General features: G+C 53.8%; 11 protein-coding genes across 23 annotated transcripts in view; 9 read left to right on the plus strand and 2 right to left on the minus strand.

The window, feature by feature from the left end:
- Positions 1 to 1,597, plus strand: part of H310_14085 (hypothetical protein) — a 3,307-nt gene extending 1,710 nt beyond the window's left edge. The window contains exons 2-4 of the mRNA XM_008881823.1: positions 439 to 762; positions 808 to 1,016; positions 1,061 to 1,597. Of these exons, the coding sequence (XP_008880045.1) occupies positions 439 to 762; positions 808 to 1,016; positions 1,061 to 1,328 (801 nt within the window). The 3' untranslated portion in view covers positions 1,329 to 1,597. The remainder of the gene's footprint in view (positions 1 to 438; positions 763 to 807; positions 1,017 to 1,060) is intronic.
- Positions 1,598 to 3,977: 2,380 nt separating this feature from the next.
- On the plus strand, positions 3,978 to 4,698 carry H310_14086 (hypothetical protein). Its single transcript, XM_008881824.1, has one exon. The coding sequence runs from the start codon at positions 4,124 to 4,126 to the stop codon at positions 4,586 to 4,588; it is 465 nt and encodes a 154-aa protein (XP_008880046.1). The 5' UTR covers positions 3,978 to 4,123; the 3' UTR covers positions 4,589 to 4,698.
- A 41-nt stretch (positions 4,699 to 4,739) lies between these two features.
- On the plus strand, positions 4,740 to 5,841 carry H310_14087 (hypothetical protein). The gene is made up of 3 exons (XM_008881825.1): positions 4,740 to 5,157; positions 5,203 to 5,756; positions 5,808 to 5,841. The coding sequence occupies exon 2, from the start codon at positions 5,299 to 5,301 to the stop codon at positions 5,746 to 5,748; it is 450 nt and encodes a 149-aa protein (XP_008880047.1). The 5' UTR covers positions 4,740 to 5,157; positions 5,203 to 5,298; the 3' UTR covers positions 5,749 to 5,756; positions 5,808 to 5,841.
- Positions 5,842 to 7,496: 1,655 nt separating this feature from the next.
- Positions 7,497 to 9,210, plus strand: H310_14088. 2 transcript variants are annotated; one of them, XM_008881827.1, is made up of 5 exons: positions 7,497 to 7,846; positions 7,891 to 8,229; positions 8,277 to 8,458; positions 8,504 to 8,760; positions 8,805 to 9,210. In XM_008881827.1, exons 1-5 carry the CDS (start codon positions 7,505 to 7,507, stop codon positions 8,816 to 8,818), a joined length of 1,134 nt encoding a protein of 377 aa, XP_008880049.1. In that variant the 5' UTR covers positions 7,497 to 7,504; the 3' UTR covers positions 8,819 to 9,210. The 2 variants fall into 2 exon arrangements, with proteins under 2 accessions (XP_008880049.1, XP_008880048.1); XM_008881826.1 differs by having other exon boundaries at positions 8,504 to 9,210.
- Positions 9,211 to 9,689: 479 nt separating this feature from the next.
- Positions 9,690 to 11,192, plus strand: H310_14089 (hypothetical protein). 4 transcript variants are annotated; one of them, XM_008881831.1, is made up of 5 exons: positions 9,690 to 9,945; positions 9,997 to 10,062; positions 10,293 to 10,369; positions 10,431 to 10,513; positions 10,574 to 11,192. In XM_008881831.1, the coding sequence occupies exons 2-5, from the start codon at positions 10,011 to 10,013 to the stop codon at positions 10,659 to 10,661; spliced, it is 300 nt and encodes a 99-aa protein (XP_008880053.1). In that variant the 5' UTR covers positions 9,690 to 9,945; positions 9,997 to 10,010; the 3' UTR covers positions 10,662 to 11,192. The 4 variants fall into 4 exon arrangements, with proteins under 4 accessions (XP_008880053.1, XP_008880051.1, XP_008880052.1 ...); XM_008881829.1 differs by having other exon boundaries at positions 10,431 to 11,192; XM_008881830.1 differs by having other exon boundaries at positions 9,690 to 10,062; positions 10,574 to 11,149.
- A 532-nt stretch (positions 11,193 to 11,724) lies between these two features.
- On the plus strand, positions 11,725 to 12,892 carry H310_14090 (hypothetical protein). Its single transcript, XM_008881832.1, has one exon. It carries the CDS (start codon positions 11,739 to 11,741, stop codon positions 12,873 to 12,875), a length of 1,137 nt encoding a protein of 378 aa, XP_008880054.1. The 5' UTR covers positions 11,725 to 11,738; the 3' UTR covers positions 12,876 to 12,892.
- Positions 12,893 to 13,185: 293 nt separating this feature from the next.
- H310_14091 (hypothetical protein) lies at positions 13,186 to 15,727 on the plus strand. 8 transcript variants are annotated; one of them, XM_008881840.1, is made up of 7 exons: positions 13,186 to 13,551; positions 13,600 to 14,031; positions 14,076 to 14,141; positions 14,185 to 14,506; positions 14,548 to 14,629; positions 14,675 to 14,988; positions 15,040 to 15,727. In XM_008881840.1, the coding sequence occupies exons 1-3, from the start codon at positions 13,198 to 13,200 to the stop codon at positions 14,112 to 14,114; spliced, it is 825 nt and encodes a 274-aa protein (XP_008880062.1). In that variant the 5' UTR covers positions 13,186 to 13,197; the 3' UTR covers positions 14,115 to 14,141; positions 14,185 to 14,506; positions 14,548 to 14,629; positions 14,675 to 14,988; positions 15,040 to 15,727. The 8 variants fall into 8 exon arrangements, with proteins under 8 accessions (XP_008880062.1, XP_008880057.1, XP_008880061.1 ...); XM_008881835.1 differs by having other exon boundaries at positions 13,600 to 14,141; positions 14,675 to 15,727; XM_008881839.1 differs by having other exon boundaries at positions 14,185 to 14,988.
- An 862-nt stretch (positions 15,728 to 16,589) lies between these two features.
- H310_14092 lies at positions 16,590 to 17,871 on the minus strand. Of its 2 annotated transcripts, XM_008881841.1 has the most exons (4): positions 17,508 to 17,871; positions 17,142 to 17,459; positions 16,925 to 17,088; positions 16,590 to 16,878 (listed from the first exon to the last, which is right to left on the minus strand). In XM_008881841.1, the coding sequence occupies exons 1-4, from the start codon at positions 17,850 to 17,852 to the stop codon at positions 16,611 to 16,613; spliced, it is 1,095 nt and encodes a 364-aa protein (XP_008880063.1). In that variant the 5' UTR covers positions 17,853 to 17,871; the 3' UTR covers positions 16,590 to 16,610. The 2 variants fall into 2 exon arrangements, with proteins under 2 accessions (XP_008880063.1, XP_008880064.1); XM_008881842.1 differs by having other exon boundaries at positions 16,925 to 17,459.
- A 493-nt stretch (positions 17,872 to 18,364) lies between these two features.
- On the plus strand, positions 18,365 to 20,010 carry H310_14093 (hypothetical protein). The gene is made up of 4 exons (XM_008881843.1): positions 18,365 to 18,796; positions 18,843 to 19,163; positions 19,215 to 19,396; positions 19,443 to 20,010. Exons 1-4 carry the CDS (start codon positions 18,413 to 18,415, stop codon positions 19,702 to 19,704), a joined length of 1,149 nt encoding a protein of 382 aa, XP_008880065.1. The 5' UTR covers positions 18,365 to 18,412; the 3' UTR covers positions 19,705 to 20,010.
- A 657-nt stretch (positions 20,011 to 20,667) lies between these two features.
- Positions 20,668 to 21,482, plus strand: H310_14094 (hypothetical protein; the record flags this gene model as incomplete). The annotated part of the gene is made up of 2 exons (XM_008881844.1): positions 20,668 to 21,136; positions 21,463 to 21,482. The coding sequence occupies 2 exons, from the start codon at positions 20,668 to 20,670 to the stop codon at positions 21,480 to 21,482; spliced, it is 489 nt and encodes a 162-aa protein (XP_008880066.1).
- H310_14095 (hypothetical protein) lies at positions 21,317 to 21,887 on the minus strand (the record flags this gene model as incomplete). The annotated part of the gene is made up of 1 exon (XM_008881845.1): positions 21,317 to 21,887. The coding sequence occupies one exon, from the start codon at positions 21,885 to 21,887 to the stop codon at positions 21,534 to 21,536; it is 354 nt and encodes a 117-aa protein (XP_008880067.1). The 3' UTR covers positions 21,317 to 21,533.
- Positions 21,888 to 22,610: the final 723 nt, after the last annotated feature.

Raw genomic sequence — 22,610 nt, forward strand, 5'->3', positions numbered from 1 at the left:
GTACTTGTACTTGAACGATGCCGCCGAAGACGGTGGACGAAGGCGTCGCCAAATTGGAGCGCAAGATCCGAAAACGAGGCTACATGCGAAAGTTCATGCAGGCCTACCGGAACAGAGAACGAAGTGAAGTAGAGGCGCTCAAGCTGCAAGTGGAAGCGCTCGAGCACGAACTGGCCACACGCCTCGTCAAGAGGACACCACCCACCGATCCTGACAACACGCGATGGCCGCTGGCCCTGCCGTGGAAAGAAGTCGCGGCGGCCATGCACGCGATGTGTGAAGATGCTCATTCGAAACAACGAGCGCTGCAGTTCAAATCCGAGGAAGCGGAAGCTGTACGACGCGACTTGCAAGAGTGGGTCGCGTCCTTCCACAACCCCACGGTTCGACTCTCGATACCATTCTATGCCTTGCGATTTACGCAATTGTGCTTGCCAGGCGTCGCTGAGCAGTTGGAGCCGCACGTGGAGGGATGTGACGCTCTTGGCGCATCCTCGCTCGCGACAGCTCGGGAAGGAGTGGATCACGCAGCACATGTACCACAACTCATCCCGGATCTTCCGGCAGCAGGAGTGCCCACCCACGCACTACAGCATCATCGACAATAGCTGGGACATTGACTTTTCGTCCGGCGACTGCTATTACATCGTTGAGAGGGGCCACGTCGACTGGAATATGCCGCTCGAGAACGTTCAATCCATGTTTCGGAACCACTTGTGCTCCATGTTTACGCTGGATGCGTTCTGCCCCCTTACTGCCAAAGTACGCTTCCTCCTGGCACAGCGCTGCTGACCATTTCTTTCCCAGACATTGACGGAAGCGACCGGCAACACGGTGCTCCATCGCCTAGTTATGCCAAACGGGGACGACGCTGCCCCCAAGCAGTATGTGAATCTCCTCGGCGCTGAATTCAACGAACCCGACAATCGGACGGTCGTCGTGGTGACACAAATTCAGGATGACGAAGCGGCAACCCGCTACGCATCGTCGCTACCCCAGCGCAGCCGCATGACTTGGTACGCCGCGGTTCTTGAATGAGTGGATGATGCAAGCTTTGTAGGGTCGAGCTGCATGGGGAGGCGCCGAATCGAACCCGGGGACGCTATGTATCGATCGTGTCGCAGCAGTTCACAAAGGCTGGTGGGTTCATCTCGATGGTGGACGAAGCGCGGGCGTGGGGCCACGATTTGACCGAGGTCAACGAATGGGAACAGGACGACCTGTTCTTGAGGCTACATCGCATTCGCAACGAGGGCCTCAAGTCGTCCAGACAGCAATGGTACAGTTCGATCATCAACCATGAACTAGCCCACTGCCACGGCATCTGAGGCGCCATCAAGGCAGAGGCCTCGGACGAAGGAAGACTGCCTTCGTAGTGAATGAAACCACACACGTTTCCGACGACGAAACCAGCATGGGGATGCAACCGACCGGCCGTCCACGAACGAACGTCCGCAGCCACTAGTTGTTTTACTTTAACATGCAGTGAGCTACGGCTGGGCTTGGGTGAGGAACTTCATCATGTTGGTATTCGCCAGCGCGAGTGCGACTCTCGTCCGCGACACCAACTCACATGATGGATTGACTGGACAGTCGCATACAACGACCACACCAATGCGCTTGTCCAGCACCTTCCACGAGGTCATGACGAGCGCACAGGCAATGTCCTTCGACGGTAGCATCGCGCATCGTGGGTGGCGTTGTTATGATGTGTTTGATGCGTGGGTCCAGGTGCGCATGGCACACTCAGCATGGTGTGGCTCGACATCGAATTTTCACCATGGTTTCGAGTATAGGTATCGGTTTTGTCGTAACGTTATTTTGTATTTTTTGGCAACAACTTTTACCTCACAGGGTTTTCCGGAATATTGCTAACTTTTCCATGCGTTTTGATTGGCTCGTTCATTTCGGGGGATTTCCAGGAACGATATCTTGAGGAAATGCCCATTTTGGATAACAGACACGAATTCGTAATTTGCTGCATACGTTCGTCAATCAAACCAGGAACAAGAGTCGGCCAAGGTCTTGAAGCGGCGGCGAACACACCCAAAGTATACTCCACTCGTTCATGAAGACGAATTGCCACATGGAGAAGACGAGCTTGGAACAATAGTGGGCTGAAGCGTTGCCCCTCGAAGCTCAACTGCAGGCAAGCATATTGGCCACGAGGCGCAACGCCGAATCCAACTCGATTCTGCCATGGAAACAAGTCGAGATAGCTCTCCGCACGCACAAGGCATAAGCCCGCGACACCATCGTTCGTCTTTGCTTTCACGTTCGACCCGTGCATGCACACGACGCTCGCGTGAGGGCATTCCTTCTACGTACTCACAAGCCTCCGTCTTTGTGTCCGCGGCATGTACAACTCTTACCACTTCCACGCAACTGGTATGACGCTTTTGCCCGGTCACCCCATGACGCGCGCACAGGCAATGGTTATCACAGCCCGCCTCTTCTACCAGTCGACGCCAGCGCAATTCTCTACCCTCGAAAATGACATGACTTGACCAGCGATCGCGGTATTGTGAGATGCGCCTGTTAACGTCGGTGTCGATCACTAGTGCTCGGCGCTCGAGAAACATGTAACCCTCGTTCAAGTACGAGTACCATATCAATTTGGCATCGCACCGAACGTAGCGAAAGGGAAAATTGTCAGCCCATTACCCTCCACACGCTGCTCATCACGCCAGCTCAAGTGGTCGTGAGCATGCATTGTGGCATGCATTCCGCCAAGGATGGTGTGCTTGACCTTCGAAACTGAGATCGCATTGCGTGGTTCGATGCGTGTTGGGGCATCTGACGTTTGTACTTTCTAGCACATGCTTTGTTTGTCGCGACTGTTGAACATTCGACCGGACCGCCGACCAGAACGCGCATGTCGTGCATGCGACCATGTCCCAGTGTACTGCACCAAAAACGCTGGGCACCAAAGCGAAGCATGGATGTAGCCATGAACAAAGGCGGCATAGAGGCGACGAAACTCGCAGAGTTTACCTGACGAGAACACAAGACGATATCGCGACGAGCCATGCCCACTCGGTGCAGCCGCTCGACCGTTGATGGCCTCCACCGGCGACAGCATTTCCCACTGACGAAGCAGCCCCTCCAGATGTAATTCATGTCATCCAAGTCAGAAACGTAATGGACCCACCGCTATGCTTTCTAGCGGCAAGACATCCAATGCCAATTGTCTTGCCAGCTCGGTGTGTCACGCCACCCATCTGCATTTTACCAATCAAATGGCACACTAGCTCGGGAATTTCGATGGAGACAACGAGTGAAGGTCGACTGGGGGGTGACTTCCAACCAGGCAAATTGCCTGCCATCTATGAAGTCGTGGCAGATGTCATGAGTTTCCTTGCCACAAAGATGGGGCAGCTTGGCGCCCCACAGCGCGTGAATAGCAGGCCAAAGGCAAGGAGTGGCTCCCCAATCTTTAAGTGCAGCCTCGAGAGCTTTCGAACCACGACCAGGTGTACATAGCGCCACTAGGAAACTGTACCCATTGGTGGAAAATCATGCCTGTTGTCCTCTAACGAGCCAATTAAAATGCATTTCAATTGCTCTGACCAATCAAACCCAGAACTGAAGATTTCATCCAATCGGAGTCTTTCCCTCAATTCAACGTTGAACCCAAATCCGCGCCAATTCATCCGATGGTCCTCAGCGATGGACCTGTCCATTCAATCCTCGATTCATGCTAGCCGTCTTTATCGACTGAACGAAAGCGATCCAAATGTGCAAGTGCACACCAGCCTTTCACTGCATTCACTGGTGGCCCCTCTATCATGTGAGAACACTAGAAGGAGACACTCCGATTCGTCGCCACAACTTGACGCCACATGTGCCTGTCACGTTTCCAGATGAACGACACGCAGTTTACGGCTCTTCAGAATCTCCTCGAAGCGGGTAATCATGCCAAACCATCTCGACTGCAACTACCACTTTCGCCGCTCGTCGAAGCTCTTCGACCAATGCGCGTTTTTCCCGCAAAGCCGCAAAGATGTGCCGTTCCCGCCCCCCCACAACGGCTCCATACAGTGGCCCCTGGTGACAACAGAGCTCTGCGACCCCCATTATCCAATTCATTTACAAAATTGCACTCAACCACTCCCAAGCTTGCATGGCGAAGCGACTTGCCTACACCATCACGCACGCGCCACAGCGTCTCATCGCAGGGTTGCAGACTCGGGCCACGATCGGTCCGTGTGCCGCGATCCACGAACTGTGGCACCAATTCTGCTCTAACGTCGGAGCCAAGCAGTCGTACGGTGTCTGTTACGACTTCATGGACGGTGTGTACACGTACCTGGCTGGTCTGGACGTGAAGGTCGGCGAGCCATTGCCGGACGGATGGGTCTCGATAGCTGTCCCAGAGCAATCGTTCGCCGTTTTTGAGCACAACGGGGACCTGTCCACCATCAGCAACACTTGGAGTGCCATCGTAGACTCGGACGACGGCATCAAGTCGATTGAGGGGGAGGCGTGGGACCATTCGGCGCCGACGCTGGAGGTGTTCCCGAGCAACTTCAAGAACGGCGGCGGCCCCGTCACGATTTGGATCCCCCTTGTACCCAAAGCGACCTGAGGCAGTTCGTGTCGTACTAATGAGAATATTGGACATGTACTAATTACTAGTACATACTAATGAGAACTTAGTACATTTGCAATTTTTGCAATGGAGCGATTGGATTGGCTTAGAAATGATGCGTGTCGTATTTAAAGCCAATCCGAGAGCTCCCGTCCGCAGGATTTAAGCGCGATGACCGACTGACCGAGGTCCAACTGGCGCCGCGACGACGTCCAAGTGCGGATCGACGCCGTCATGAAGTCGGAGGCTGTAGAAAGGAAGGCGTGGAAGCGAAGGAACCTGCTTAAGTACATGCAAACGCATCGGGATCGCGACAAACACGATTTCGATTTCTTGCGGGCTCAAGTCCGACAGTTAACACCTTGGACGACTTCGTGACGCAGGCTGCAAAGATAGCGGGATGCCATTGCTTCCGTGGAAAGAAGTGTCCGCGGCTTTACTGGAGTGCCGGCTCGACTCGACCTCTGACAACGCCGAACTCAAGCGCTTGACGATCCTGGCCAGATCGATGGCGCACAATTTGCATCAATAGATTTCAGCGATGCACCTCATCACAATATGCCCCAGTAAGTGTTACCAGTCCGCATGCACGCACTTGATGTCCTTTGTAGCCGTCGCTTCCCTTGCCACGCAGGCCTTAGAGAAATGTTTGCCTTCCATCGACCTCGCCTGCTCGCGACACTGCTAAAGAATGGATTGTTCAGCGCATGCTTCACAACGTTGACACCATATTCCACGAGTATGGTCTGCCTTGTCGTGACAGCACCGTCTCGATGGAATATCTGGACATCGCGTTGGAGGAAACCTGCTGGAACTTGGAGAACCGTCTTCATCAGGCCATCACATCGCCAAACCACGCCGAAATCGCAAAGCCCTCAGAGTTCCATCGCCATTCGGCCTGCGATCGACTTGGCGTCGATGCTGTGCCCCCCGTTCCGTCTGACGTAATTCGTGCTGTCACGTCGCAAAATCTAACTTTGCTTGTTGACACGTGTAGAATCGTCGGCGACAACGGCGCTGCACCAAATGCACACGTCGCAAGGAGAATGTGTCTATGTGGTGAATTCATTGAACCAGACTGTGCCATATTCGTAATCCAGCAAATCCGCGACGACGGCGCGCGTCCGACCACTGCCACTGACAGAATGCGCGATTGAATGGCTTGGTGGGTTGGTTGCCGTGGTGGTGGTCGCTGATGAATCGAGTGACTGGGTAGGCAGGAATTCGATCGCCAGCCCACAGGCCAGTGGATTCAAAGGCGCATCAATCGCATGTCTCAAAGTTTTACGAACCGTGGCTGGCGTTATGCCACTCGAGGACGAAGCGCGGCTGTGGGGACTGGATTTGACGGCGATTCCGACCAATGGATGCCGAGTACGATATTTCAAGCACTGTACACTCATGATGGCTCGAGTGGCGTAAAACATGTAGTTTATCGGCATGCGCAACCACCCCGGTCGGCATGAGCTTGTTGGTAGAGGCTCCGCTATGAATGGTTGGTGGAATCGCCACGTGTCGCTCGTTCATGCCTGAGCCGCTGGCCTCTGCATTCAAGATTCAATGCTTCTCAAGATGGCGCTGCGAGGCGATATGTGCAGCATCCAGCATATTGGCCCATTCGTGCCGCTCGATGGCGGCCTGGACCTCGGAGACCTCAGCTTTGGTCGCCATCATGCAGCAATCCGAACTACTCGTGGCTAGTCGCACGATATACCCAACGCCCTAGAGCAATTCGCTCAAGTAGTTGGCTCGAGCAAAATCTAGCTTTTACACGGAGGGGTTGCCAAATCGGCAATTCAAGCACGAATTCACGAAGCCATCGTGAGGTTTCTTCATGGCGGTGATGCATTCTGAGGCATTGGAAGGAGAAGAGACTCCATGCAGTCACCGTTCATTGGACTCTTGGTCATGCCAATTCATCTCAAGCATAACCCTGAAGTTCCCATCAAATGATTGGCCCGTCCTCTTCTGAGTCGCATGCTGATTGGTCCATGTCGACGCAGGTGCATCCTGTTGTCGTTCCTTGGGTGATGCCGCCGACGACGTCTGACTGCGCCGTTCCTTGGACGGTGGCCTGCCTCCAAGCGGTAAATGAGCTGGCGCCGTCGCTGTTCTTGCTGAGTTGGAAGGATATGACGCTCGCTTTGGAAGACACAACGAGACGCAGCACAAAGGAAAAATTGAATCGCTAACGGCGGGTGTGCAAGACGCAACATCTTGCGAAGGAAATGCATCGATGGGTCTGCACGTTGTTTCAATCCGGTCCTGTGCGTATTCCTCATCACCCAATCTATCACGTTATGCCTTCTGCCATGCCGGCACCGCTGGCTCCACACTGGGAACCCCGGAAAAGCTGGCATATTTCATCCTGAATTGCAGGGAGCCAGAATACAATCAAAAGAATTTTTGTCAGTCAATCACAGTAGATTCTGTATGGGCACTGCAATTGGTGAAAAGGAATGACGTTTCTGACGTGGTATTGAATTTAATAAAACAGATCATGTTACAGAGGCGGTCGGCTCTTTGGGGGTGTCGGCTTTTTCCAGGGTTCACTGCGTCAGAGCTGCTGGAAGTTGAAGCCAAGAGGCTTGAGCTAGACAACTCCACAATCTCAATGACAGCCGCTTACGTGAGTACACTCTGGGAGTATGCGACCAGCCCTACAACAGACGGCGCACGTTCCCGACCAGTTGCATGATACGTTGCACACCTCAGACTGTAACTTACGTCATGAGACTTGCCCGCGCGTCCGGTGCGTCGTCATGGCGGATCTGGTGGCCTCAGCTGCGGATAATTGTGATCCCATTCAAATATTTTTTAGAATAATTTCATTGGCCAGTGGGATGCATTTGTTATCCGGATATCCGGATAAGAATGAATTCAGTAACTGTTACGTGTCTATTGTGGGTTGTCATGGAAGCGATGTCGGACAAGGCGATGAATGTCACGGCGGACAAGGTGCTCGCGCGGAAGGCGAGGAAGCGGGCATATCTCCGTCAATTCATGCAGGGCTACCGAGTCAAGGTGAAGGATGCGACCCTCATGTTGAAAGCTCAAGTGCGAGACCTTGAAGCTGAGTGCGCTCGAAGGTCATTCATGACGATGCTGCCTTGGCATGAGATTGCCGACGCTCTCCAGACAGAACAAGAAATCTCCGAGACAGAAATGCGGGAGCTTCGACGGAAACTTCGGTCTATCGAGGTGCTGTCGTCCACAATGCAACACTGGGTTCTTACTCAATTGAACTCCATACCTGTACGTCATGCCATCCCACTTTCACCTCTGATCGTTGCATGCAGAGGGCACCGAATGAAAATGCCGCGAGCAAGTCGTGGCGCAATGTCACGCTTCTGAAAGACCCCATGTCTCGGCAACTCGGGAAAGATTGGATTCTCCAGCAAATGTACCATAATACCGATCGCATGTTCGCGTCGCATGGGTTTCCCGCCATTGCGTCTATGCAGTCCATCTATGAGGTCGACGTCCAAACGGAGCACGTGGGCGACTCCGATTGCATGTACTACCACGCTAAGCGGCAAATGGAATCGCCTCCTCCAGACGCCATCATGCGGTACATGTACCGCAACAAGTTGTGCTCAATCATCATGGCAGACGGCGACATCCCAGTCACGTACCCCGTAAGCGATGACTCTGGCTATGGCATCGATTGATACGGCACGGGTAGACGATTCGAGAAGTGACTAGGACGACAGCGCTTCATCAACTCACCACGTCCAAGGGCGAGTGGTTCAACGTCCTCGTCGGCGAATTCAACTCTCCCACCCGTTGTGTGATTGTGGCGCAGCAAATCGAGGACGACGAGGTGTATCGAATGGTTGGAACGCGGCAGCGGAATCGCATGATGTGGTACGTAAGTGTGCCATCTCCGTGGACATGACGTGATCGTTTCAGGTATGACTTTCAACGGATGCCGTCGGGTCGGTGGATGTACCGCTCGCTGTACATCAACAGCCAAACTTTCGTCCAAGATGGATCGTATGCACCGCTGGACGTGGAGGCGCAGGACATCGGGGTGGATCACAATCCCTTGAACGCCGCCACGTTCCGACAGCTCATCAGGACCAGGATCCGATACTTGTACGACATGTCGTCGGATGTATTTCGGCATATCTACATGGATTTGCTCGTGTCACAGGACCCACTCGCAGGTATAGATCGTTAATCGAAGTCACAATGACCTCCACCGCGATAGTTATGCGGGCTTGAGGAGTGAGCGGGGCTTGGTCCATGCCCGACGGGCGTACCCGAGGATACGCATCTGCGAGGTCGAGAGCTGCCTGGCGGCAGAAGCTCCCAAGGACTTTCTGAGCTTGTGCAAGGACCACTGGTCGATGCGACGGCTGATCAAACTCTCGATTTTCCTTCCCAAGGGCACAGCATGTCTGTTGTTGTCCATGAGCTGCGGATACAGAAGGAGGTAGCGCTGTCTGGATTTGGTAGGCGTCAGCGCATTGACCTCGTACCTAATGCCGAAGTTGTGGTGATGGATGAACGCAAACGGCGCTATGTTTAGAATCATGTCGAAACGCCATGGGACCCCTCTGTGGTGGGCTTGTTGTACGAACGAAACAACCAAGCTTTGGCGATGGGGAATTCCCGAACACCGTCATGTCTCGACAATGACATGTGCGAGTTGGCGGTGTTCTACCACGATGCCTCAGAGATGTTCACAAGACCTTGAAGATGTTGGTTGGATCGACAAGGGCAACGCAACCCAATGCTCCGAGTCTGGTAGAATCAAAAGGTATTTGGCGGTGTATTTTTCTTCAGATGATCCTTCTCCTCGTCAAGCCGAGCATCTTTGCACTCCCTCAATGCCGTCTTAACGTCCCTCCAAGTCAGTCTCCACTCAGGGACACTGTCAAGGCATGCATCATCTCTTGCCGCCTCGTCAAAATTGTGCGCATTTCGTATACATTTTCGCACTTGAACACATCGCGGTAAATCCTTATCATCGTGCGCACGCGCGGACCTTCGAGTTCAACTGGACGTCGACGCAGGCGCCATCGTCACCCACAGCTGCAATTGCGAAATTTACATGAAAAACAGTGCCAGGAATTGGGAAATTGAACCCATCTTCGGGTGGAATGTTGTTGGAAAAATCGTTCAACTTTCCGGTAAATATCCGGAAACACCGTTCCGTTTTCTGAGACACGGGTTCCTTCAACGGGACGACAACTCAAGGACCATCTTTTCGACAAACCCGCACACTCGCTGACGCGACGAAGACAAGAACGACTGCGCCGTCCGCCTGGCGTGCTGTGGAAACGCGTGCGGGGGCAGCGTCCGTGGATCGAAGTCCCAGTAAGTCGATTCCTCTTCCAATGAACAAGGCATGCCACCGCGATGGAGCTGAGAGTACATGTATATCACTCGAACCGCAGTGACCCCCGACGGCATGGGCGTCATGTCAACCCTGGACAGCATCGTTGACTTGAGATGGGGAAGAGGTATGCACGATCATACCAGAGTGATCGAGGCCGTTGAGGGCAATCGGTGAACAAAGTACTGCATTCATCGTCTTGTATGTGCTGTGCAACAAATATGACTCGATTGCCTTCGTGGAATTCGCGTGTGAGTAGGTTGACCCGCTCGCCCTTGGAGGTAGTGAGTTGATGCATCGCAATGGCGCCATCCACTTCCTGTCTGGTGGACTGCATGACATGATGAGGGCACGTAGAAGGTGCGACGGCAAGTGCTTACGTGAGAAGTTGTATCATGCCGATCGACCAGCAGGATCGAGCAAAGCATGTGGTGGTAAGTGGTGACAATGATTGCCGGAGGCATGGACGATACAAAATGATGTCGGTGGATGTAGTCGAATGTGGGGTTGTCTCCGGACGTCGTGAGAAAGAACTCAAAGGATTCGGAACTGAAAGCGTTGGGGAGTGGCATGCCATGGTCCATGAACACACGATCAATGTTGTGGAGCATTCGCCTAGTGATCCATTCCTTCCCAAGTGCTCGAGACCGCGGGTGTGATGGAAGATGCGCGAGTCTCCATGTGGGGATGTGGCCATTTAAGGGCTTCTACATGCACAATTGTTAACGCGGTCGTGAAGTGGCTGTCCGATTACTTACCGGGATGGAAGCATGCACGGCGACCCAGCGCTGCATGTCACGTGCCAACGCTTCGTACTCAAGCACATCAGCTTTAAGTTGATCTTGTTCTGTCGTGGCTTGCCGTCGTAGGTCATTGAGAGCGCGCGCAACTTCTTTCCAAGGCAGCTCCAATGTAAACGCCGGACGCGGCGAAATACGAGTTGCGAGGTTCTGGAGTTCGGCTTCGAGTCTTTCCTGCAGCCCCTTCAAGTACACGACCTCCATCTTGCGGTCCTTCTTGTATTGGCGCATCATGTTCCTCATGTAAGTTCGGCGCTTGAGCTTGCGCTCCATGAGTTCCTGCGTCGCCACATCATCCTCCATCATCACGCGTTCAAGAAACTTTGGAAATGATTTTTTCACCCAATCAAGTGTACCCAATGCGCACCCATTCCAATGCAACAATGACCGATCCACAAGACCAGTGACTAGTAGACGATGGCAACTAGTACAACTAGATTGCACGCCTACTAGTAGTAGTATCCTGCAACCGCGTTATCCACCGAAACAATCTGCGCAGGCACTCTTCAACTTTATCGCGTTGTGTTGCTCTCAACAGAGCGCAGCCAGCCACCACTTGCGCAGGAGACATGCCGGCAAAGCCAACACGCGTCGTCTGTGACGATGTGTGTGTATGGGAAATTTAGCTACTTCGCTTGTCCCAGCCAGGCTTTCCGCCAAGGTGTCTTCGATTCTCGGTGCTTCATTATTTAAACAAAATTTATTCCTGATACACCGTTGCAATTAGAAGAGAAAATTTCCAATATAATGTACATGTCTGTGTGGTTTTAATTGTTTGTGTGTCAATCCCCTCGTGGGTATACAAATGTCAAGTCACAGAAAGTCCGCGAGGCTTTGACGCCTGTCGCGCCCCGGATCGACAAGTCTATCAACCAATCCAGCTTCACAAAATTCATTGAATGCCCTGTTGATTGGTGCATTAGAGATCTATCACCATTGATGCTGGGGCGCCGATGACAAATGTGCGGTGCGCAAAGTCCGCACTTCTCAATTTGCGCTCGCCATGTCAGAACGTACCCCCCTGTTCGTCGTCTCGGAAGACACCTCGTCCAACTCGCGCTCCAAGAAGGCCGCGGCCTTTGCCGTCGCCATGATTGGTGCCTTGGCTACGGTTGGGTACGTCAGCAACTCTGTCACGCCGGCTGTCGCCCCTGCCGCCGTCATGTCGTTGGATGTGGAGCCTGAAGTCCCTGTGTCTCCGACAACCCCCGGTATCTGCAAGCGCACGTCCGATTGCGCCAAGTATGGTGCAGAATACTCGTGCGTGGCCGTGGAATCGTCGATTCCTGGGCTGACGACGCTGTCCCAATGCGTCCGTGGCGCTGTATGCACGGGTAACGTCGGTGGCTCGTGCCCATCGTTCAACAGTTGGACGACCAAATACCGCCAAATTCAACCTGTATGTGCCTTCGCGGAAGCGAAGAACTGCGATAACGCCTTAGCTGCCGATGGCACATCTGTGAATGAAGCCGACGCGAACAAGACAGTCACGTGCTTCGCCGCCACGTTCTCGAACAAGAACGGTGACGAGAAGGAGGTCAACGGTATCTACAAGTGCGTCGACGCCAAGTTGTATTCTGACAAGAAGATGGGTTTCCTTGACTTGACGGCCTCGCAATTGCTGTCTTGCGCCGGCAACTCGAGCGCGTTCGTCAGCTCCACCGGCGTCAAGCGCGTGGCTCCGCTCTGCAACGGTCGCGGCACGTGCGCCCCGGTCTCCCAGTTTAACTCGACCTACGGGTGCAAGTGCAACGGCGGGTACTCTGCCGACGACAACTGCTACGAACCTGTTGGCAACGTGTGCGATGGATTCGGGCAGTGTGGCGTCATGGGCAGCTGCGACCCCAAGAATGGCGCGTGCGTGTGCAAGGTAGGCGCCAAGGGCGACCAATGCGCCAAGTGCGACGCAACTGCTCCTCTCGAAAACGTGTGCAGTGGACAAGGCACGTGCGGCATCGACTCGACCTGCCAATGTGCGGCTGGTTTTGAAGGTATCCACTGTGAAACCCGCAGCAAGTCGAACGGCACATCCACTTCGACTGAAGTGACGGACGCCCCCGTCAAGTCGGGAGTTGCCGGCTCGTTTGCCCTCTCCACCGTTGCTGCCATCGCCGTCTTGGCTATGTCCTTTGTGTTCTAATCCGAATCACGTGTCCATTTTATGATGTATACGTTCCGAGGTCGCTTATCTCGCAAGAGCGCCCCGTTTGAGATTGATAGAAGCAAGTGTCACTGGTGTGTTCTTGCCTGTCGACACCAAATCCAACGCCTTCGTGCTGCACGTTGTCGGCCTACGCCAGGGCCGCATCCCCCGCTTACTCGGCCGGTGTCCTTGCTACAATATCCATATAGGCGACTCGTCGGCCGCCTCCTTCGCGCCATGAGGCACGACGTCACCAACGATGTGGCGTTCTTCCGGTTATGTATCCGGATAATGGGCACATGGTGAATTCGTTTCCTTCATGTCCGCGCCAGGGCTACCGACGCAAAGCGACGACGCAGTTTATGAGAAGAAGATCCGTCGGCGCAATTACTGCAAGAACATGAAGAGGATCTACCGCGAGGAGGCAAAGCAGGAACGTGCGTACTTGCTCAGCAAACTCGCCGAACTCGAGCGAGTGCTTGTGTCCCGACGCCGATGTGTCAGGTGCAACTCAGAGGAGCGATCCATGCTTGCATGGAGAGATGTAGCCCTTTGTCTGCGCGATGAACACGTCTCTTCCAAGACGAAGAACCACAAACTCAGAGCTCAACTCGCAGCTTTAAACAAGGTCATGTTTGAGATGCAGTCATGGGTCGTCACAAACGCGGCACTCGTAAGGCCTTACCATGCGCACGCTCGCATAACGCTCCGTGATCGTTAGCAATTCACCGAGGATGGATTCGCGCCAACGTGGCAGGATCACACCTTGCTCTCAAATCCGAAGTCGCGCGATCTGGGAAAAGCATGGATCACCCAGCAAATGTACCACCAAGTTGACCGCATCTTCCATCGCCACGGCTTTCCTTCTCCCGACAACGCCACGACTCCGTTCTTCAACCTCTCAGTTGGGTTCCCCGACCACCGTAACTCAGTCTCACACCAGTTCATATACCCCCTGCCGTTAAACCTTCTCTCGACCATCTACCAACGCCATTTCTGCGAAGTCGCCATGATGGACACCTCCTTCGAGGACGCTCGAGTGGGACGACTTCATGGGTCGTTGAACTCGATTCGAGAGACCACTGACACAACCCTCCTTCATCAAGCAACGAGGCCCATCGCGAATTCCCACGGGGACTTGGCCAACATCTTGGTATGCGTGGTCCACGAGCCTGGGCGGACGCTTATTATGAGCAGACATATCACCGACGACGAAACGATAGCGGTGCATCCTGAGAATCTGCAAAGGCACTGGTCGAGTTGGTACGGCAGTTTGCTCCCTCGAAAGATGATCGACGTCGCGTAGGTTGGACCTTCGGGCACAAACGCCGACGACTACCAGCGCCAGATACGTCATGTCGTTTTCAAGAGCGTGGAGAGGCCGTCATCGAACGATACTCGTACCGCTGGCTGAAGAAGGCGTCATGGTCTGGGGAATGGCGAAAGATGCACATCAAGTGCGAAACACAATTGTGCATGATGCCATGGTGCTGCGGAATGTCACAGACTCCATGTACGAGATGACTGCACTGTCGGCATATCGCTTCAGATCCATCGTCGAGCGGTACCAGCGCGACGAGCCCACCACCGAGATCCGTCGAAACCCCGTAACCAGCTATTGAATGATCGTGCGTAGAGATGTCCTCGAGTCCTGGACTAACTACCTTAGCTCTTCGCATTCGAGACGAGTCCGCTGCTCGCCTCGTCAGCTCGGCGCTTCGACGGCCATCCGCTTATCGTTGAAGGACAAGGTGGCTGGTTTGCTCCTATTGACTCGAGCAAACAACGTCCTGTAGAAGTCCTGTGATCGAACGCGATGACAATGCAGCGCAGCAGCGCAAGTTCCAACGGATCACGATCACCTACTGCAGAACGATGACATAGATGATTCGCGAGGCGGCTAGACATGAGTGCAATCTCCTTCTCAGCAAGCACGCGGAGCTCGAGCTCGTCCTCGCGTCTCGCAGGCCACAGAGCGAGGGAACGATGCCGGATTTGAATTCGATGTTGCATTCGCTCTGCGCGACGTGCAAGTGTTCTCCAGCGCCTGCAACACTGCCCTCAAAGTCCAGCTCGCTGTCCTGACAAAGTGAACAAGATGACAGCTTTGGTGATAGCGCCTCCCATGCCCTCTCGCAGCGTCATCAAGCTGTTCTCCTAGCGGCGTGCAGTTGGCAGAGCAATGCCGAACTACCCGTTTCTCTCGAATCCTTGAGTCGAGGAATTGGGGGAAAGCCTGGATCATGCCAACCTTCACGTAGACCAGACGTTCCAGCACCGCGGCATCGCTGCTCGACTCGACGCCTTGAGCTTTCGAATTCGATCCCACCTGCCCTGCACCAACTGACGTTTCCCCAGTCCTTCGACGTCCTCTCGACCAGCGCTACATGCTCAACGTCACCATCGACGTCCAAGCTGGTCGTGTCTTCAAACCGTTCCGTTCGAGAAGCCTGCATGTTACATTACGCGTTCCAACCACTTGCGCCGACGCAAGAAGCACCGACTTGGTGGTCGCCAATACGTTCGTGGGGTCCTTCTGGCGCAACATGCATCGCCAAAAACGTTGAATGTCTTCATCTCCAACGTCGTCGTGCACCCCAATGATCCATCCATCTCTTGGCCGAGCATGCAGCACCAAGCGTTGGGTTTGGGGAGCCGTTGGAGATCAGACACGGCGTCATGTGCCCGTTTGAGATGTGATGGATGGGCGAAACATCCTCGACGACTTTGATCTGGAGGGGCTTTCGAGCAAGTGGGCGGTCGAGGCAACTGAAGCAATTGGCTCGTTGCAGGGACGGATAGAGGGTGGTCGAAGGGAGAAGCAGATGCAAATACCACGACCTTCTTTGTGTTGGGTGTTGTGGTGGAAGGGGTTTGCCAGACTGCGACGGCTGTGCCTGAATGCACCCGAACTGGTTGTAGTGCGGGCCAACCTCCTGTAAAAAGTTTGCTTCAGATATCGGGAGCCGAGGCGCCACGCGACAACCATGCGCTAGCTCTATCGGCGAACGGCGATTAAGTCCATGTCGAGACGAACCGAAGGAAGGACTTGATCAAATGGATTGCAGCTCTTCCGCACTTCCAAAGGACCACCTGTTGCAACGAGAGCTAATCTCATGGCCCGCTTGTTCTCATGGAACGCGATTGCGTTGACCTTGCAGAAGAAAGCACGCGGTTATCAATTCCCAAGTCGTGTGTTTCGGCTGGGGTATGGCATGGTGGACAAAGGAATTGTTCCACCATGTGCTCGACCACCGCAGATTCGTAGCACCACGTGCGGACGGCCCATTGGTTTCAGATGACGATGGGGCTCCCGCAGTGCCTCAGCGCTGATCGACATCCATCAAGTTCCAGCCCCATTTTGATGAGGATGCCACCGTCGGTTAGCAATCTCATGCTTTGACTGAGTTGAATGTAGGATGCAGGGTGGAGCTCCAGCCTGCGCCTTGGTGGATCAAGCACTGTCACTGTGGGGGTCATCATCGCTGCAGCGCGGACGTATTTCGAGTCCCAAGCTATCCAACTGGATGTGCAAGCGGATGATCGATGCAGCTGCCGACTGCATTTGCGGTGTCGTGCACCACTTGATGGCCGAAATGTTATGTGCGACCACTGCCCAAGATGACAAGGGGGCCGACAAGACACGGTGAAGAGGAATTGACGTGTGGTAGTGCGAGCAGTTGGCGGCCTCAGCGAGTGGTGACCAGTACCGGACTTCGATGTGAATGTGTTTCATTCAGTTGATTCCGGTAATTCGGCCACGATGTTGGCCAGGATGGTGGGGATGTCCTGGATCACGGGGCTCGAGTTCCGACTGGTGCGGGCCAACAGTTGGGTCCTGAAGGCGGCGTCGGTAACCGGGGCCTTCGTCGTGTTCAGCCCCAAGTGACCGGCTTCTTCGTCTAATGATACATACCCGCCGACCTTTCGCCGGCTCTGCGAAATTATGGACAGCGCACGGACTTTGGTGTGTCGTGGAGCTATTCGTGTCATTTCGATCCTGCAGCCACCGATTCAGATGAAAGACAGTGTGCGGCGAATCGTACCACGTGGATCGATTTCTTTGGCGGTGCAACGTCGGTCGGAGCTCGTCCTCTTCGATTTGCTGGATCACGTGGGTGCACTGGTCGGCATCGAGAAATTCCCCCAATACCAGGTTGATGCACTCGCCCAAGGGGGTAACTTGAAAGCGCATGTCAGTCTCGTCGATCTAGATAGAATCCACTTAGTTTTGCGTGCGATGGACGTGGAGATGGTACAGACTGCGTGATCCATGTGCGAGCTTCCAGCCAACAGCAATAGAGAGCACAAGTGCCGGTGGTTCATTTGACGAAGTGCCTCCATCGGAACGTCGAAGGTGAGATGGGAGCGTTGGATGAGGAAGTAGCATTCGTTCGCTGTGTACACAAGGTCGTACTCTTGAACGCGCTCGTTGGACTGAAGCGGCGGAAACGAGAACTGTTGGAACATGGCACGTTTGTTTCTGTACATGTGCTCGGTGATCCAGCGTTTGCCGAGGCGTCTGGATTCGGGATTGGCAAAGAGCGTGACATGCCTCCACGATGGTTGGCGAAAGGTGTCCTACATGCACCATCAAACAAGCACCGAGATGACTGCCGAAGGGCATACATGCAGAGTTGTGAATCGTTGCATGTCTTGAATGAGTGCAACGGACACATCAATGCGGTTGCGTAGGATGACCTGGCACGCTTCCGATACATCAAGTTCTGCCTTCATCACGTCTGCGATGACGTGCCACGGAAGAAGCAGATCTCCTCGGACCTGGGATGTCGTCGCCCTTTGTCGGGACAGGACGTTCATCTTGGCACGTCGAAGCGTCTCTTCCAACTCGTGTACTCGTTGCATCATCTTGGAGCGCTTGGATCGATTCTTCATGCGATGCTCACGTTGTTTCATGCGAAAGTACAAGCGTCTCTCGGTGTCGGCGTCATCGTGTGCCGGACTCGCTCCCATGGCGAAGGCCAAGATGTACGTAGTATCAAAATATACAGAATTTCTTGGCCACAGAGAGAAAAAACTTTCTCCTCCGCTGCTTCAGCAGAAGCAAGTCACACGTCAAAAACATTTTTTCACGAATATCCGGAAAAACTTGACCCCCTCTGAGATTTGATTTTTACGACATGTAGTTTTGATATTTCATACTTTTTCTTCAGATCTTCAGCAGTTAGCACCAGCCGCCATGAACTGTACTACGTAGTACGATTTACAGAATTAGGGCTTTCGTATATAGAGATACATTGTGTGGATCTTTGTTGTGTCACTGTACAACATGGCTCAGTAGTGCATGATTTTCTGGTCAGCGATAAAAAAAAGTTGAAGTCGGTTCGCTGGCAATTGGCTCAAATATCAAAACTCCAGAATATTCCCCAAAAGCGTTTTTTTGAAAAAATATCAATATATTTTTGATGATATATTTGTCGGGGCAGTTCAACAATAACCCAACGTGACAGGTATACCATGTAACCCCGTAACTCCGACGTGATACACACAGCCGAGACAATTTGACGACCGCCATGGCGGACGTCGGCGACGTCGGTGGTGTGCTGAAGGCAGACAAATTGGACTTGGACTTACTCGAGAACGCACACAAGAAACTCAAGAAGCGGGAGTATATGCGGAACATCATGCGGTTCTATCGAGAAGAAGTGCGGGACGAAATGGCGTCCCTCAAGGCACAGGTCGCAGTCCTCCAGCAAGAGTATACGATTCGTACACGGGCTTCCAGGTCGGGCGCGCTTCCGTCCAAGCGACATTTGCTGCTTCCGTGGAAGGATGTATCGTTGGCACTGCGAGACGATCTCAACGCATGCGAGAACGAGCGTGACGTCCTGCGCGAGCGAGTTGTCGCGCTGGCACATCTCCTCCGCACCACGACGCGCTGGGTGTCCATCAATCTCGTACTGCTCTACCTACCAAGCTCGTGTGCGCTAACGTTTTACGCAGACGTCGATGCATGCCAACACACCTACGTGGCGAAACGTGACGTTGGACGGCACACCCGCTTCCCGCGATCTCGGCAAAGCGTGGATCACTCAGCAAATGTACCACAACACAGATCGGATGTTCGGTCAGTACGCGTACCCGCCGCTATCGTCGACGCAAGAGTTCTACGATATCGACGTCGAGGCCACGGAAATGTGCTTCCAGTACCATCACCGACGACAGTACGTCGTCGACGTGCCGATGGATTTTGTGTTGAAGGCGTACAAGAGCCACCTCTGCTCCGTCCTCATGCTGGACTGGTATGGATACCAAGCCAACACGGTGGGGGTCCCCTTTCGCCGTTCGATCGCCATGATGGAGGGCTGCCTCTAGACTCTGAAAGAGACCAGCGGCAACACGACGCTCCACCAACTTCGCGCGGACGACAATGAGTGGATGAACTTGGTCACGGGCGAATTCCATGACGATGACGACCGGTGTGTGTTTGTGATTCAACAGATCCAGGACGACGCGACCGCACCGACGACGCAGCGCCAACGGAATCGCATGATTTGGTAAGGATGTTGGGGCGTATGTTGTGTGGTCACGGCGCTGTGGTAGGCTCGACATGCGCCCCGTGGACGGGGGCAAGACCCAAATTCGCGTGCTCTACCGGTTCGCTCAGTACTTCGACTCGAACGGGTACGTGAGTCTGGACGACGAAGCGAGGAGCTGGGGGTGCGACCTCGATGGCGTTCCCGAAGACAAGAAGGAGATTACGTTTTACAACTACTCCACGGCTCTTCTCGTCCAGATCAACGCGAACCATCAAAGCCGCATCAACGCGCATCTGACCAGGATGATGCTGCACGCGCCGCCATAACACGGACGCGGAAGCAAATCGAGTCTTGGAACTGATTGACAATATTGGTTGGCAACCTAGTGGCCACGTCCGCTCCCGATGCAGTGCATGCCGCCTGTGCTGAGTGTAGGAAAGAGTTGGATCGAAAGCTGGCGCTGTGCAACTTAACGAGCTCTGGTCCGTCCCTACTCCGCCGGGCTGCGGCCGAGATCGGGACAGTGACCGCTCCTGCTAACATTACAATCCATTCCTTGGCCGTGACTGGTTTGGGGCAACGTTGTGCGAGTCCTCTACCACACGCGTGACCAATCGGTACAAATTTATCCAGTCGATTGGTTCCCCATCACGTTGTTACCCACAAAAATCGACTCTGACGGCAACCACCACGACGATTCCATGGGACTTGAGCGGTGGAGGCTACGGCGGCTCCCCAGGCAAAAGACCACAGGGTCCAGCCATGAGAGCAGACGCACAGGATGCACAGAACAAACGCCGTTCGGGTTGCGTTGGAAGGACCTGGTCATATATGTTGGGTGACCGTGGATTACGCTAACGAGATCATATGGAACGTAATGGCCCAGATTGCGCGATTGCGTACTGCATTCGGTGATCGGACAAGCGACGGGATGCTCCCGTGGTGCTGTTTGCCGAGTCAAAGCGAATTCTTTCCCGCGCCGGCCATGGGGACTGCGTTGTCATGTAGGAACGGCGGCGGCACGTGGCTGCCATGGCCTTGACGAATGCACAAATTCTCTTCCATGGTCAACCTCTCATCTGTTCGTTCATTTTATCGACGTCATGCGATATGTTGATGGTTTTTCGATATTTCGACCAACACACCCATCATGTGATGGAAATTCGTCCAAGTCGTAGCTAAATTGTCCAACTCTGTGCTTGTTTTGATCGGGCGACGAACTTGGACCAGCCCTCAGCATGTTCAACTGTGCAAATCACTCGGAAAACGATCGACCAGCCCACACCGCGATGGAGTCACCGCAAGAGGAAACTGAGTCACGGGACAAGAAGCGCGTATACATGCGGCGGAAAGCGCAAATGTACCGAGCAAGGGACAAGAAGGCCGCTGCTTCGCTGCGGGAACAAGCATACGCCTTGGAATACGACCTCCACTGCTTGCAGAACCAGCGGCAAAAAAGGACTATTCCGACGTCTACATCAGCCGTGCCATGGCGAGTTGTTGGGGCGAACTCAAGCCTCAATTCCAACGACGACGCCTTAGCCACGAATGAATCCCTTCGCCATCAAATCCGCGACAATGCACAAGCAATTGAACACTTGCTCTCCCGTGTCAACCCCCAAGATGCCGTTGATTTCCACCACGACGAATTCAACCCATCTGCACACCATCCTCGCTTCAAGTTCGATGTCAAGCACAATAGCACCACGTCTCAACGCACCCGAGTGCACCTACCTTCTCTGCGCCAGGCGCTGGCAGGTCAGCTGCGACCACCCCCCCTGCCGCAGCACGTCCATCGCCCTCTTCTCCCACCTCCCCATTGCCCATATACTCCGCATGCACTCTCGCTGCGTGGGGGCCCATGGCGTTTCAAGACACCAGCCAAATCTGCAGGATAGACTCCACGAGCCAACCACGAGTGCCAGCGATGGACCATGGCCCTTCTCCTGCAAGGATCAAGAGTCAACATAGCCAATACTCCATTTAACAGACACAAGTTGCCTTTTGTTGCGTGCCATGGCTTTCTACCACTTGTGCAACAGACTGGAGCATTGGTACATGAGCGAGCTCGCTGCCATCGATAGTACGGACGCTGCTGTTTTAGTCGTTGCCATGCATGCTGGTACGACTTCTCAAAATTGCGCCAAAACATGCATCACTGAAAGTACTCCTCGTAACCATCAGCCATATCTCCGTACAAGTCTCGAGCGAACGACGTGTGCTTCTTCTCCATCGCTTCTTTCTCTTGCTGCAGCTGTCTCTTCTCGAACGCGGTCAGCTTTGGTTGCGGGGGCGGTGTTGGTTTCGTCACCACGGTCACCACCGATGTATGGGTCACATGAAGTGGGAGATTCTTCTTTCCGAGGCCCGCTCGATCACGCTTGAAGCATGTTGGCACGGGAGCCTTCCGCCCTTGCTTCTCCGCACCCAAACCTTCTCCTGCCTTCCAGCCCATGCTCGTCAGCATCTTGTACCCTTTGTTCGACGGCGGAATCTCATGCTCTCCCATAATTGAGTTGTGTCCCAGATGAAAGGTCATCCGGATATGTTATACGGATACCCCTCTCCACAATTTCAAACATGGCCGTCTGGAGAAGACGATGCGGGAGCTGGACCATTCCTTCTCGAAGGTGGCGGAGAAATGCATCAAATGCATTCCGTTCATAGAGAATGCTTCACAATCGGTGGGTGGAGTAGTCTGAGTACACCGCGATGAAGGAAGTCGTGGAAAACCTCGAAAGTACATAGGGGACCTGATCAAAGTATGCACATTCACAGGCAATCCTTCCAAGAGAAGCCTCGTGCTCCTTCAAAAAGACCTCGAGACAGCTTTGTTGGGCGCTAAGGATGAGACTGAAAATGAGCGGTGAGCAGCGCTTCTCTCAACGTACGTTGTCGCTCAAGTTAGGATGGAACCTTCATTTATATGTCATAGCCATTTCCAGTCCTACTCAGGGTTCTCCAACACTATCTATCCGACTGGGGCCTGGTCGATGGCTGCTAACCTGTCTTTAACCGTGTACGACAGCATTTGTCGTCCTCTCTCAGTCATTCACGACAATGAGCCGACTGTTTCCAATCTTCACTCAGCTCAGTGCATGCGCGACCTACGACAAGTGGCCACTCGTCTCGATCAATATCTCTCGTCTCTGGTGCCGTCCCCAAGATCCCCTCTTCGAGTTAATCATGCTGTCATCTTCTGCAGGCAGTAATTCACGATTCTCTGTGGATT

Source organism: Aphanomyces invadans, assembly GCF_000520115.1.
Source record: "Aphanomyces invadans strain NJM9701 unplaced genomic scaffold supercont1.61, whole genome shotgun sequence".
Taxonomy (NCBI): Eukaryota; Oomycota; class Saprolegniomycetes; order Saprolegniales; family Verrucalvaceae; genus Aphanomyces; species Aphanomyces invadans.

Coding starts and splice junctions, on each gene's coding strand:
- H310_14092 (XM_008881841.1), bottom strand. CDS start 17,852: ATGGGAGCGAGTCCGGCACACGATGACGCCGACACCGAGAGACGCTTG. Junction 17,460..17,507: donor AACGATTCACAACTCTGCAT/GTATGCCCTTCG, acceptor TGGTGCATGTAG/GACACCTTTCGCCAACCATC. Junction 16,879..16,924: donor CAAAGAAATCGATCCACGTG/GTACGATTCGCC, acceptor CGGTGGCTGCAG/GATCGAAATGACACGAATAG.
- H310_14088 (XM_008881826.1), top strand. CDS start 7,505: ATGGAAGCGATGTCGGACAAGGCGATGAATGTCACGGCGGACAAGGTG. Junction 7,847..7,890: donor CTCAATTGAACTCCATACCT/GTACGTCATGCC, acceptor CGTTGCATGCAG/AGGGCACCGAATGAAAATGC. Junction 8,459..8,503: donor CAGCGGAATCGCATGATGTG/GTACGTAAGTGT, acceptor TGATCGTTTCAG/GTATGACTTTCAACGGATGC.
- H310_14093 (XM_008881843.1), top strand. CDS start 18,413: ATGGCGGACGTCGGCGACGTCGGTGGTGTGCTGAAGGCAGACAAATTG. Junction 19,164..19,214: donor ATGGATACCAAGCCAACACG/GTGGGGGTCCCC, acceptor GGCTGCCTCTAG/ACTCTGAAAGAGACCAGCGG. Junction 19,397..19,442: donor CAACGGAATCGCATGATTTG/GTAAGGATGTTG, acceptor GCGCTGTGGTAG/GCTCGACATGCGCCCCGTGG.
- H310_14087 (XM_008881825.1), top strand. CDS start 5,299: ATGCTTCACAACGTTGACACCATATTCCACGAGTATGGTCTGCCTTGT.
- H310_14089 (XM_008881828.1), top strand. CDS start 9,975: ATGTATATCACTCGAACCGCAGTGACCCCCGACGGCATGGGCGTCATG. Junction 10,063..10,292: donor TGACTTGAGATGGGGAAGAG/GTATGCACGATC, acceptor GAGGGCACGTAG/AAGGTGCGACGGCAAGTGCT. Junction 10,370..10,430: donor ATCGAGCAAAGCATGTGGTG/GTAAGTGGTGAC, acceptor CGGTGGATGTAG/TCGAATGTGGGGTTGTCTCC.
- H310_14086 (XM_008881824.1), top strand. CDS start 4,124: ATGGCGAAGCGACTTGCCTACACCATCACGCACGCGCCACAGCGTCTC.
- H310_14091 (XM_008881833.1), top strand. CDS start 13,198: ATGTCCGCGCCAGGGCTACCGACGCAAAGCGACGACGCAGTTTATGAG. Junction 13,552..13,599: donor TCGTCACAAACGCGGCACTC/GTAAGGCCTTAC, acceptor CGTGATCGTTAG/CAATTCACCGAGGATGGATT. Junction 14,142..14,184: donor CAAAGGCACTGGTCGAGTTG/GTACGGCAGTTT, acceptor GACGTCGCGTAG/GTTGGACCTTCGGGCACAAA.
- H310_14090 (XM_008881832.1), top strand. CDS start 11,739: ATGTCAGAACGTACCCCCCTGTTCGTCGTCTCGGAAGACACCTCGTCC.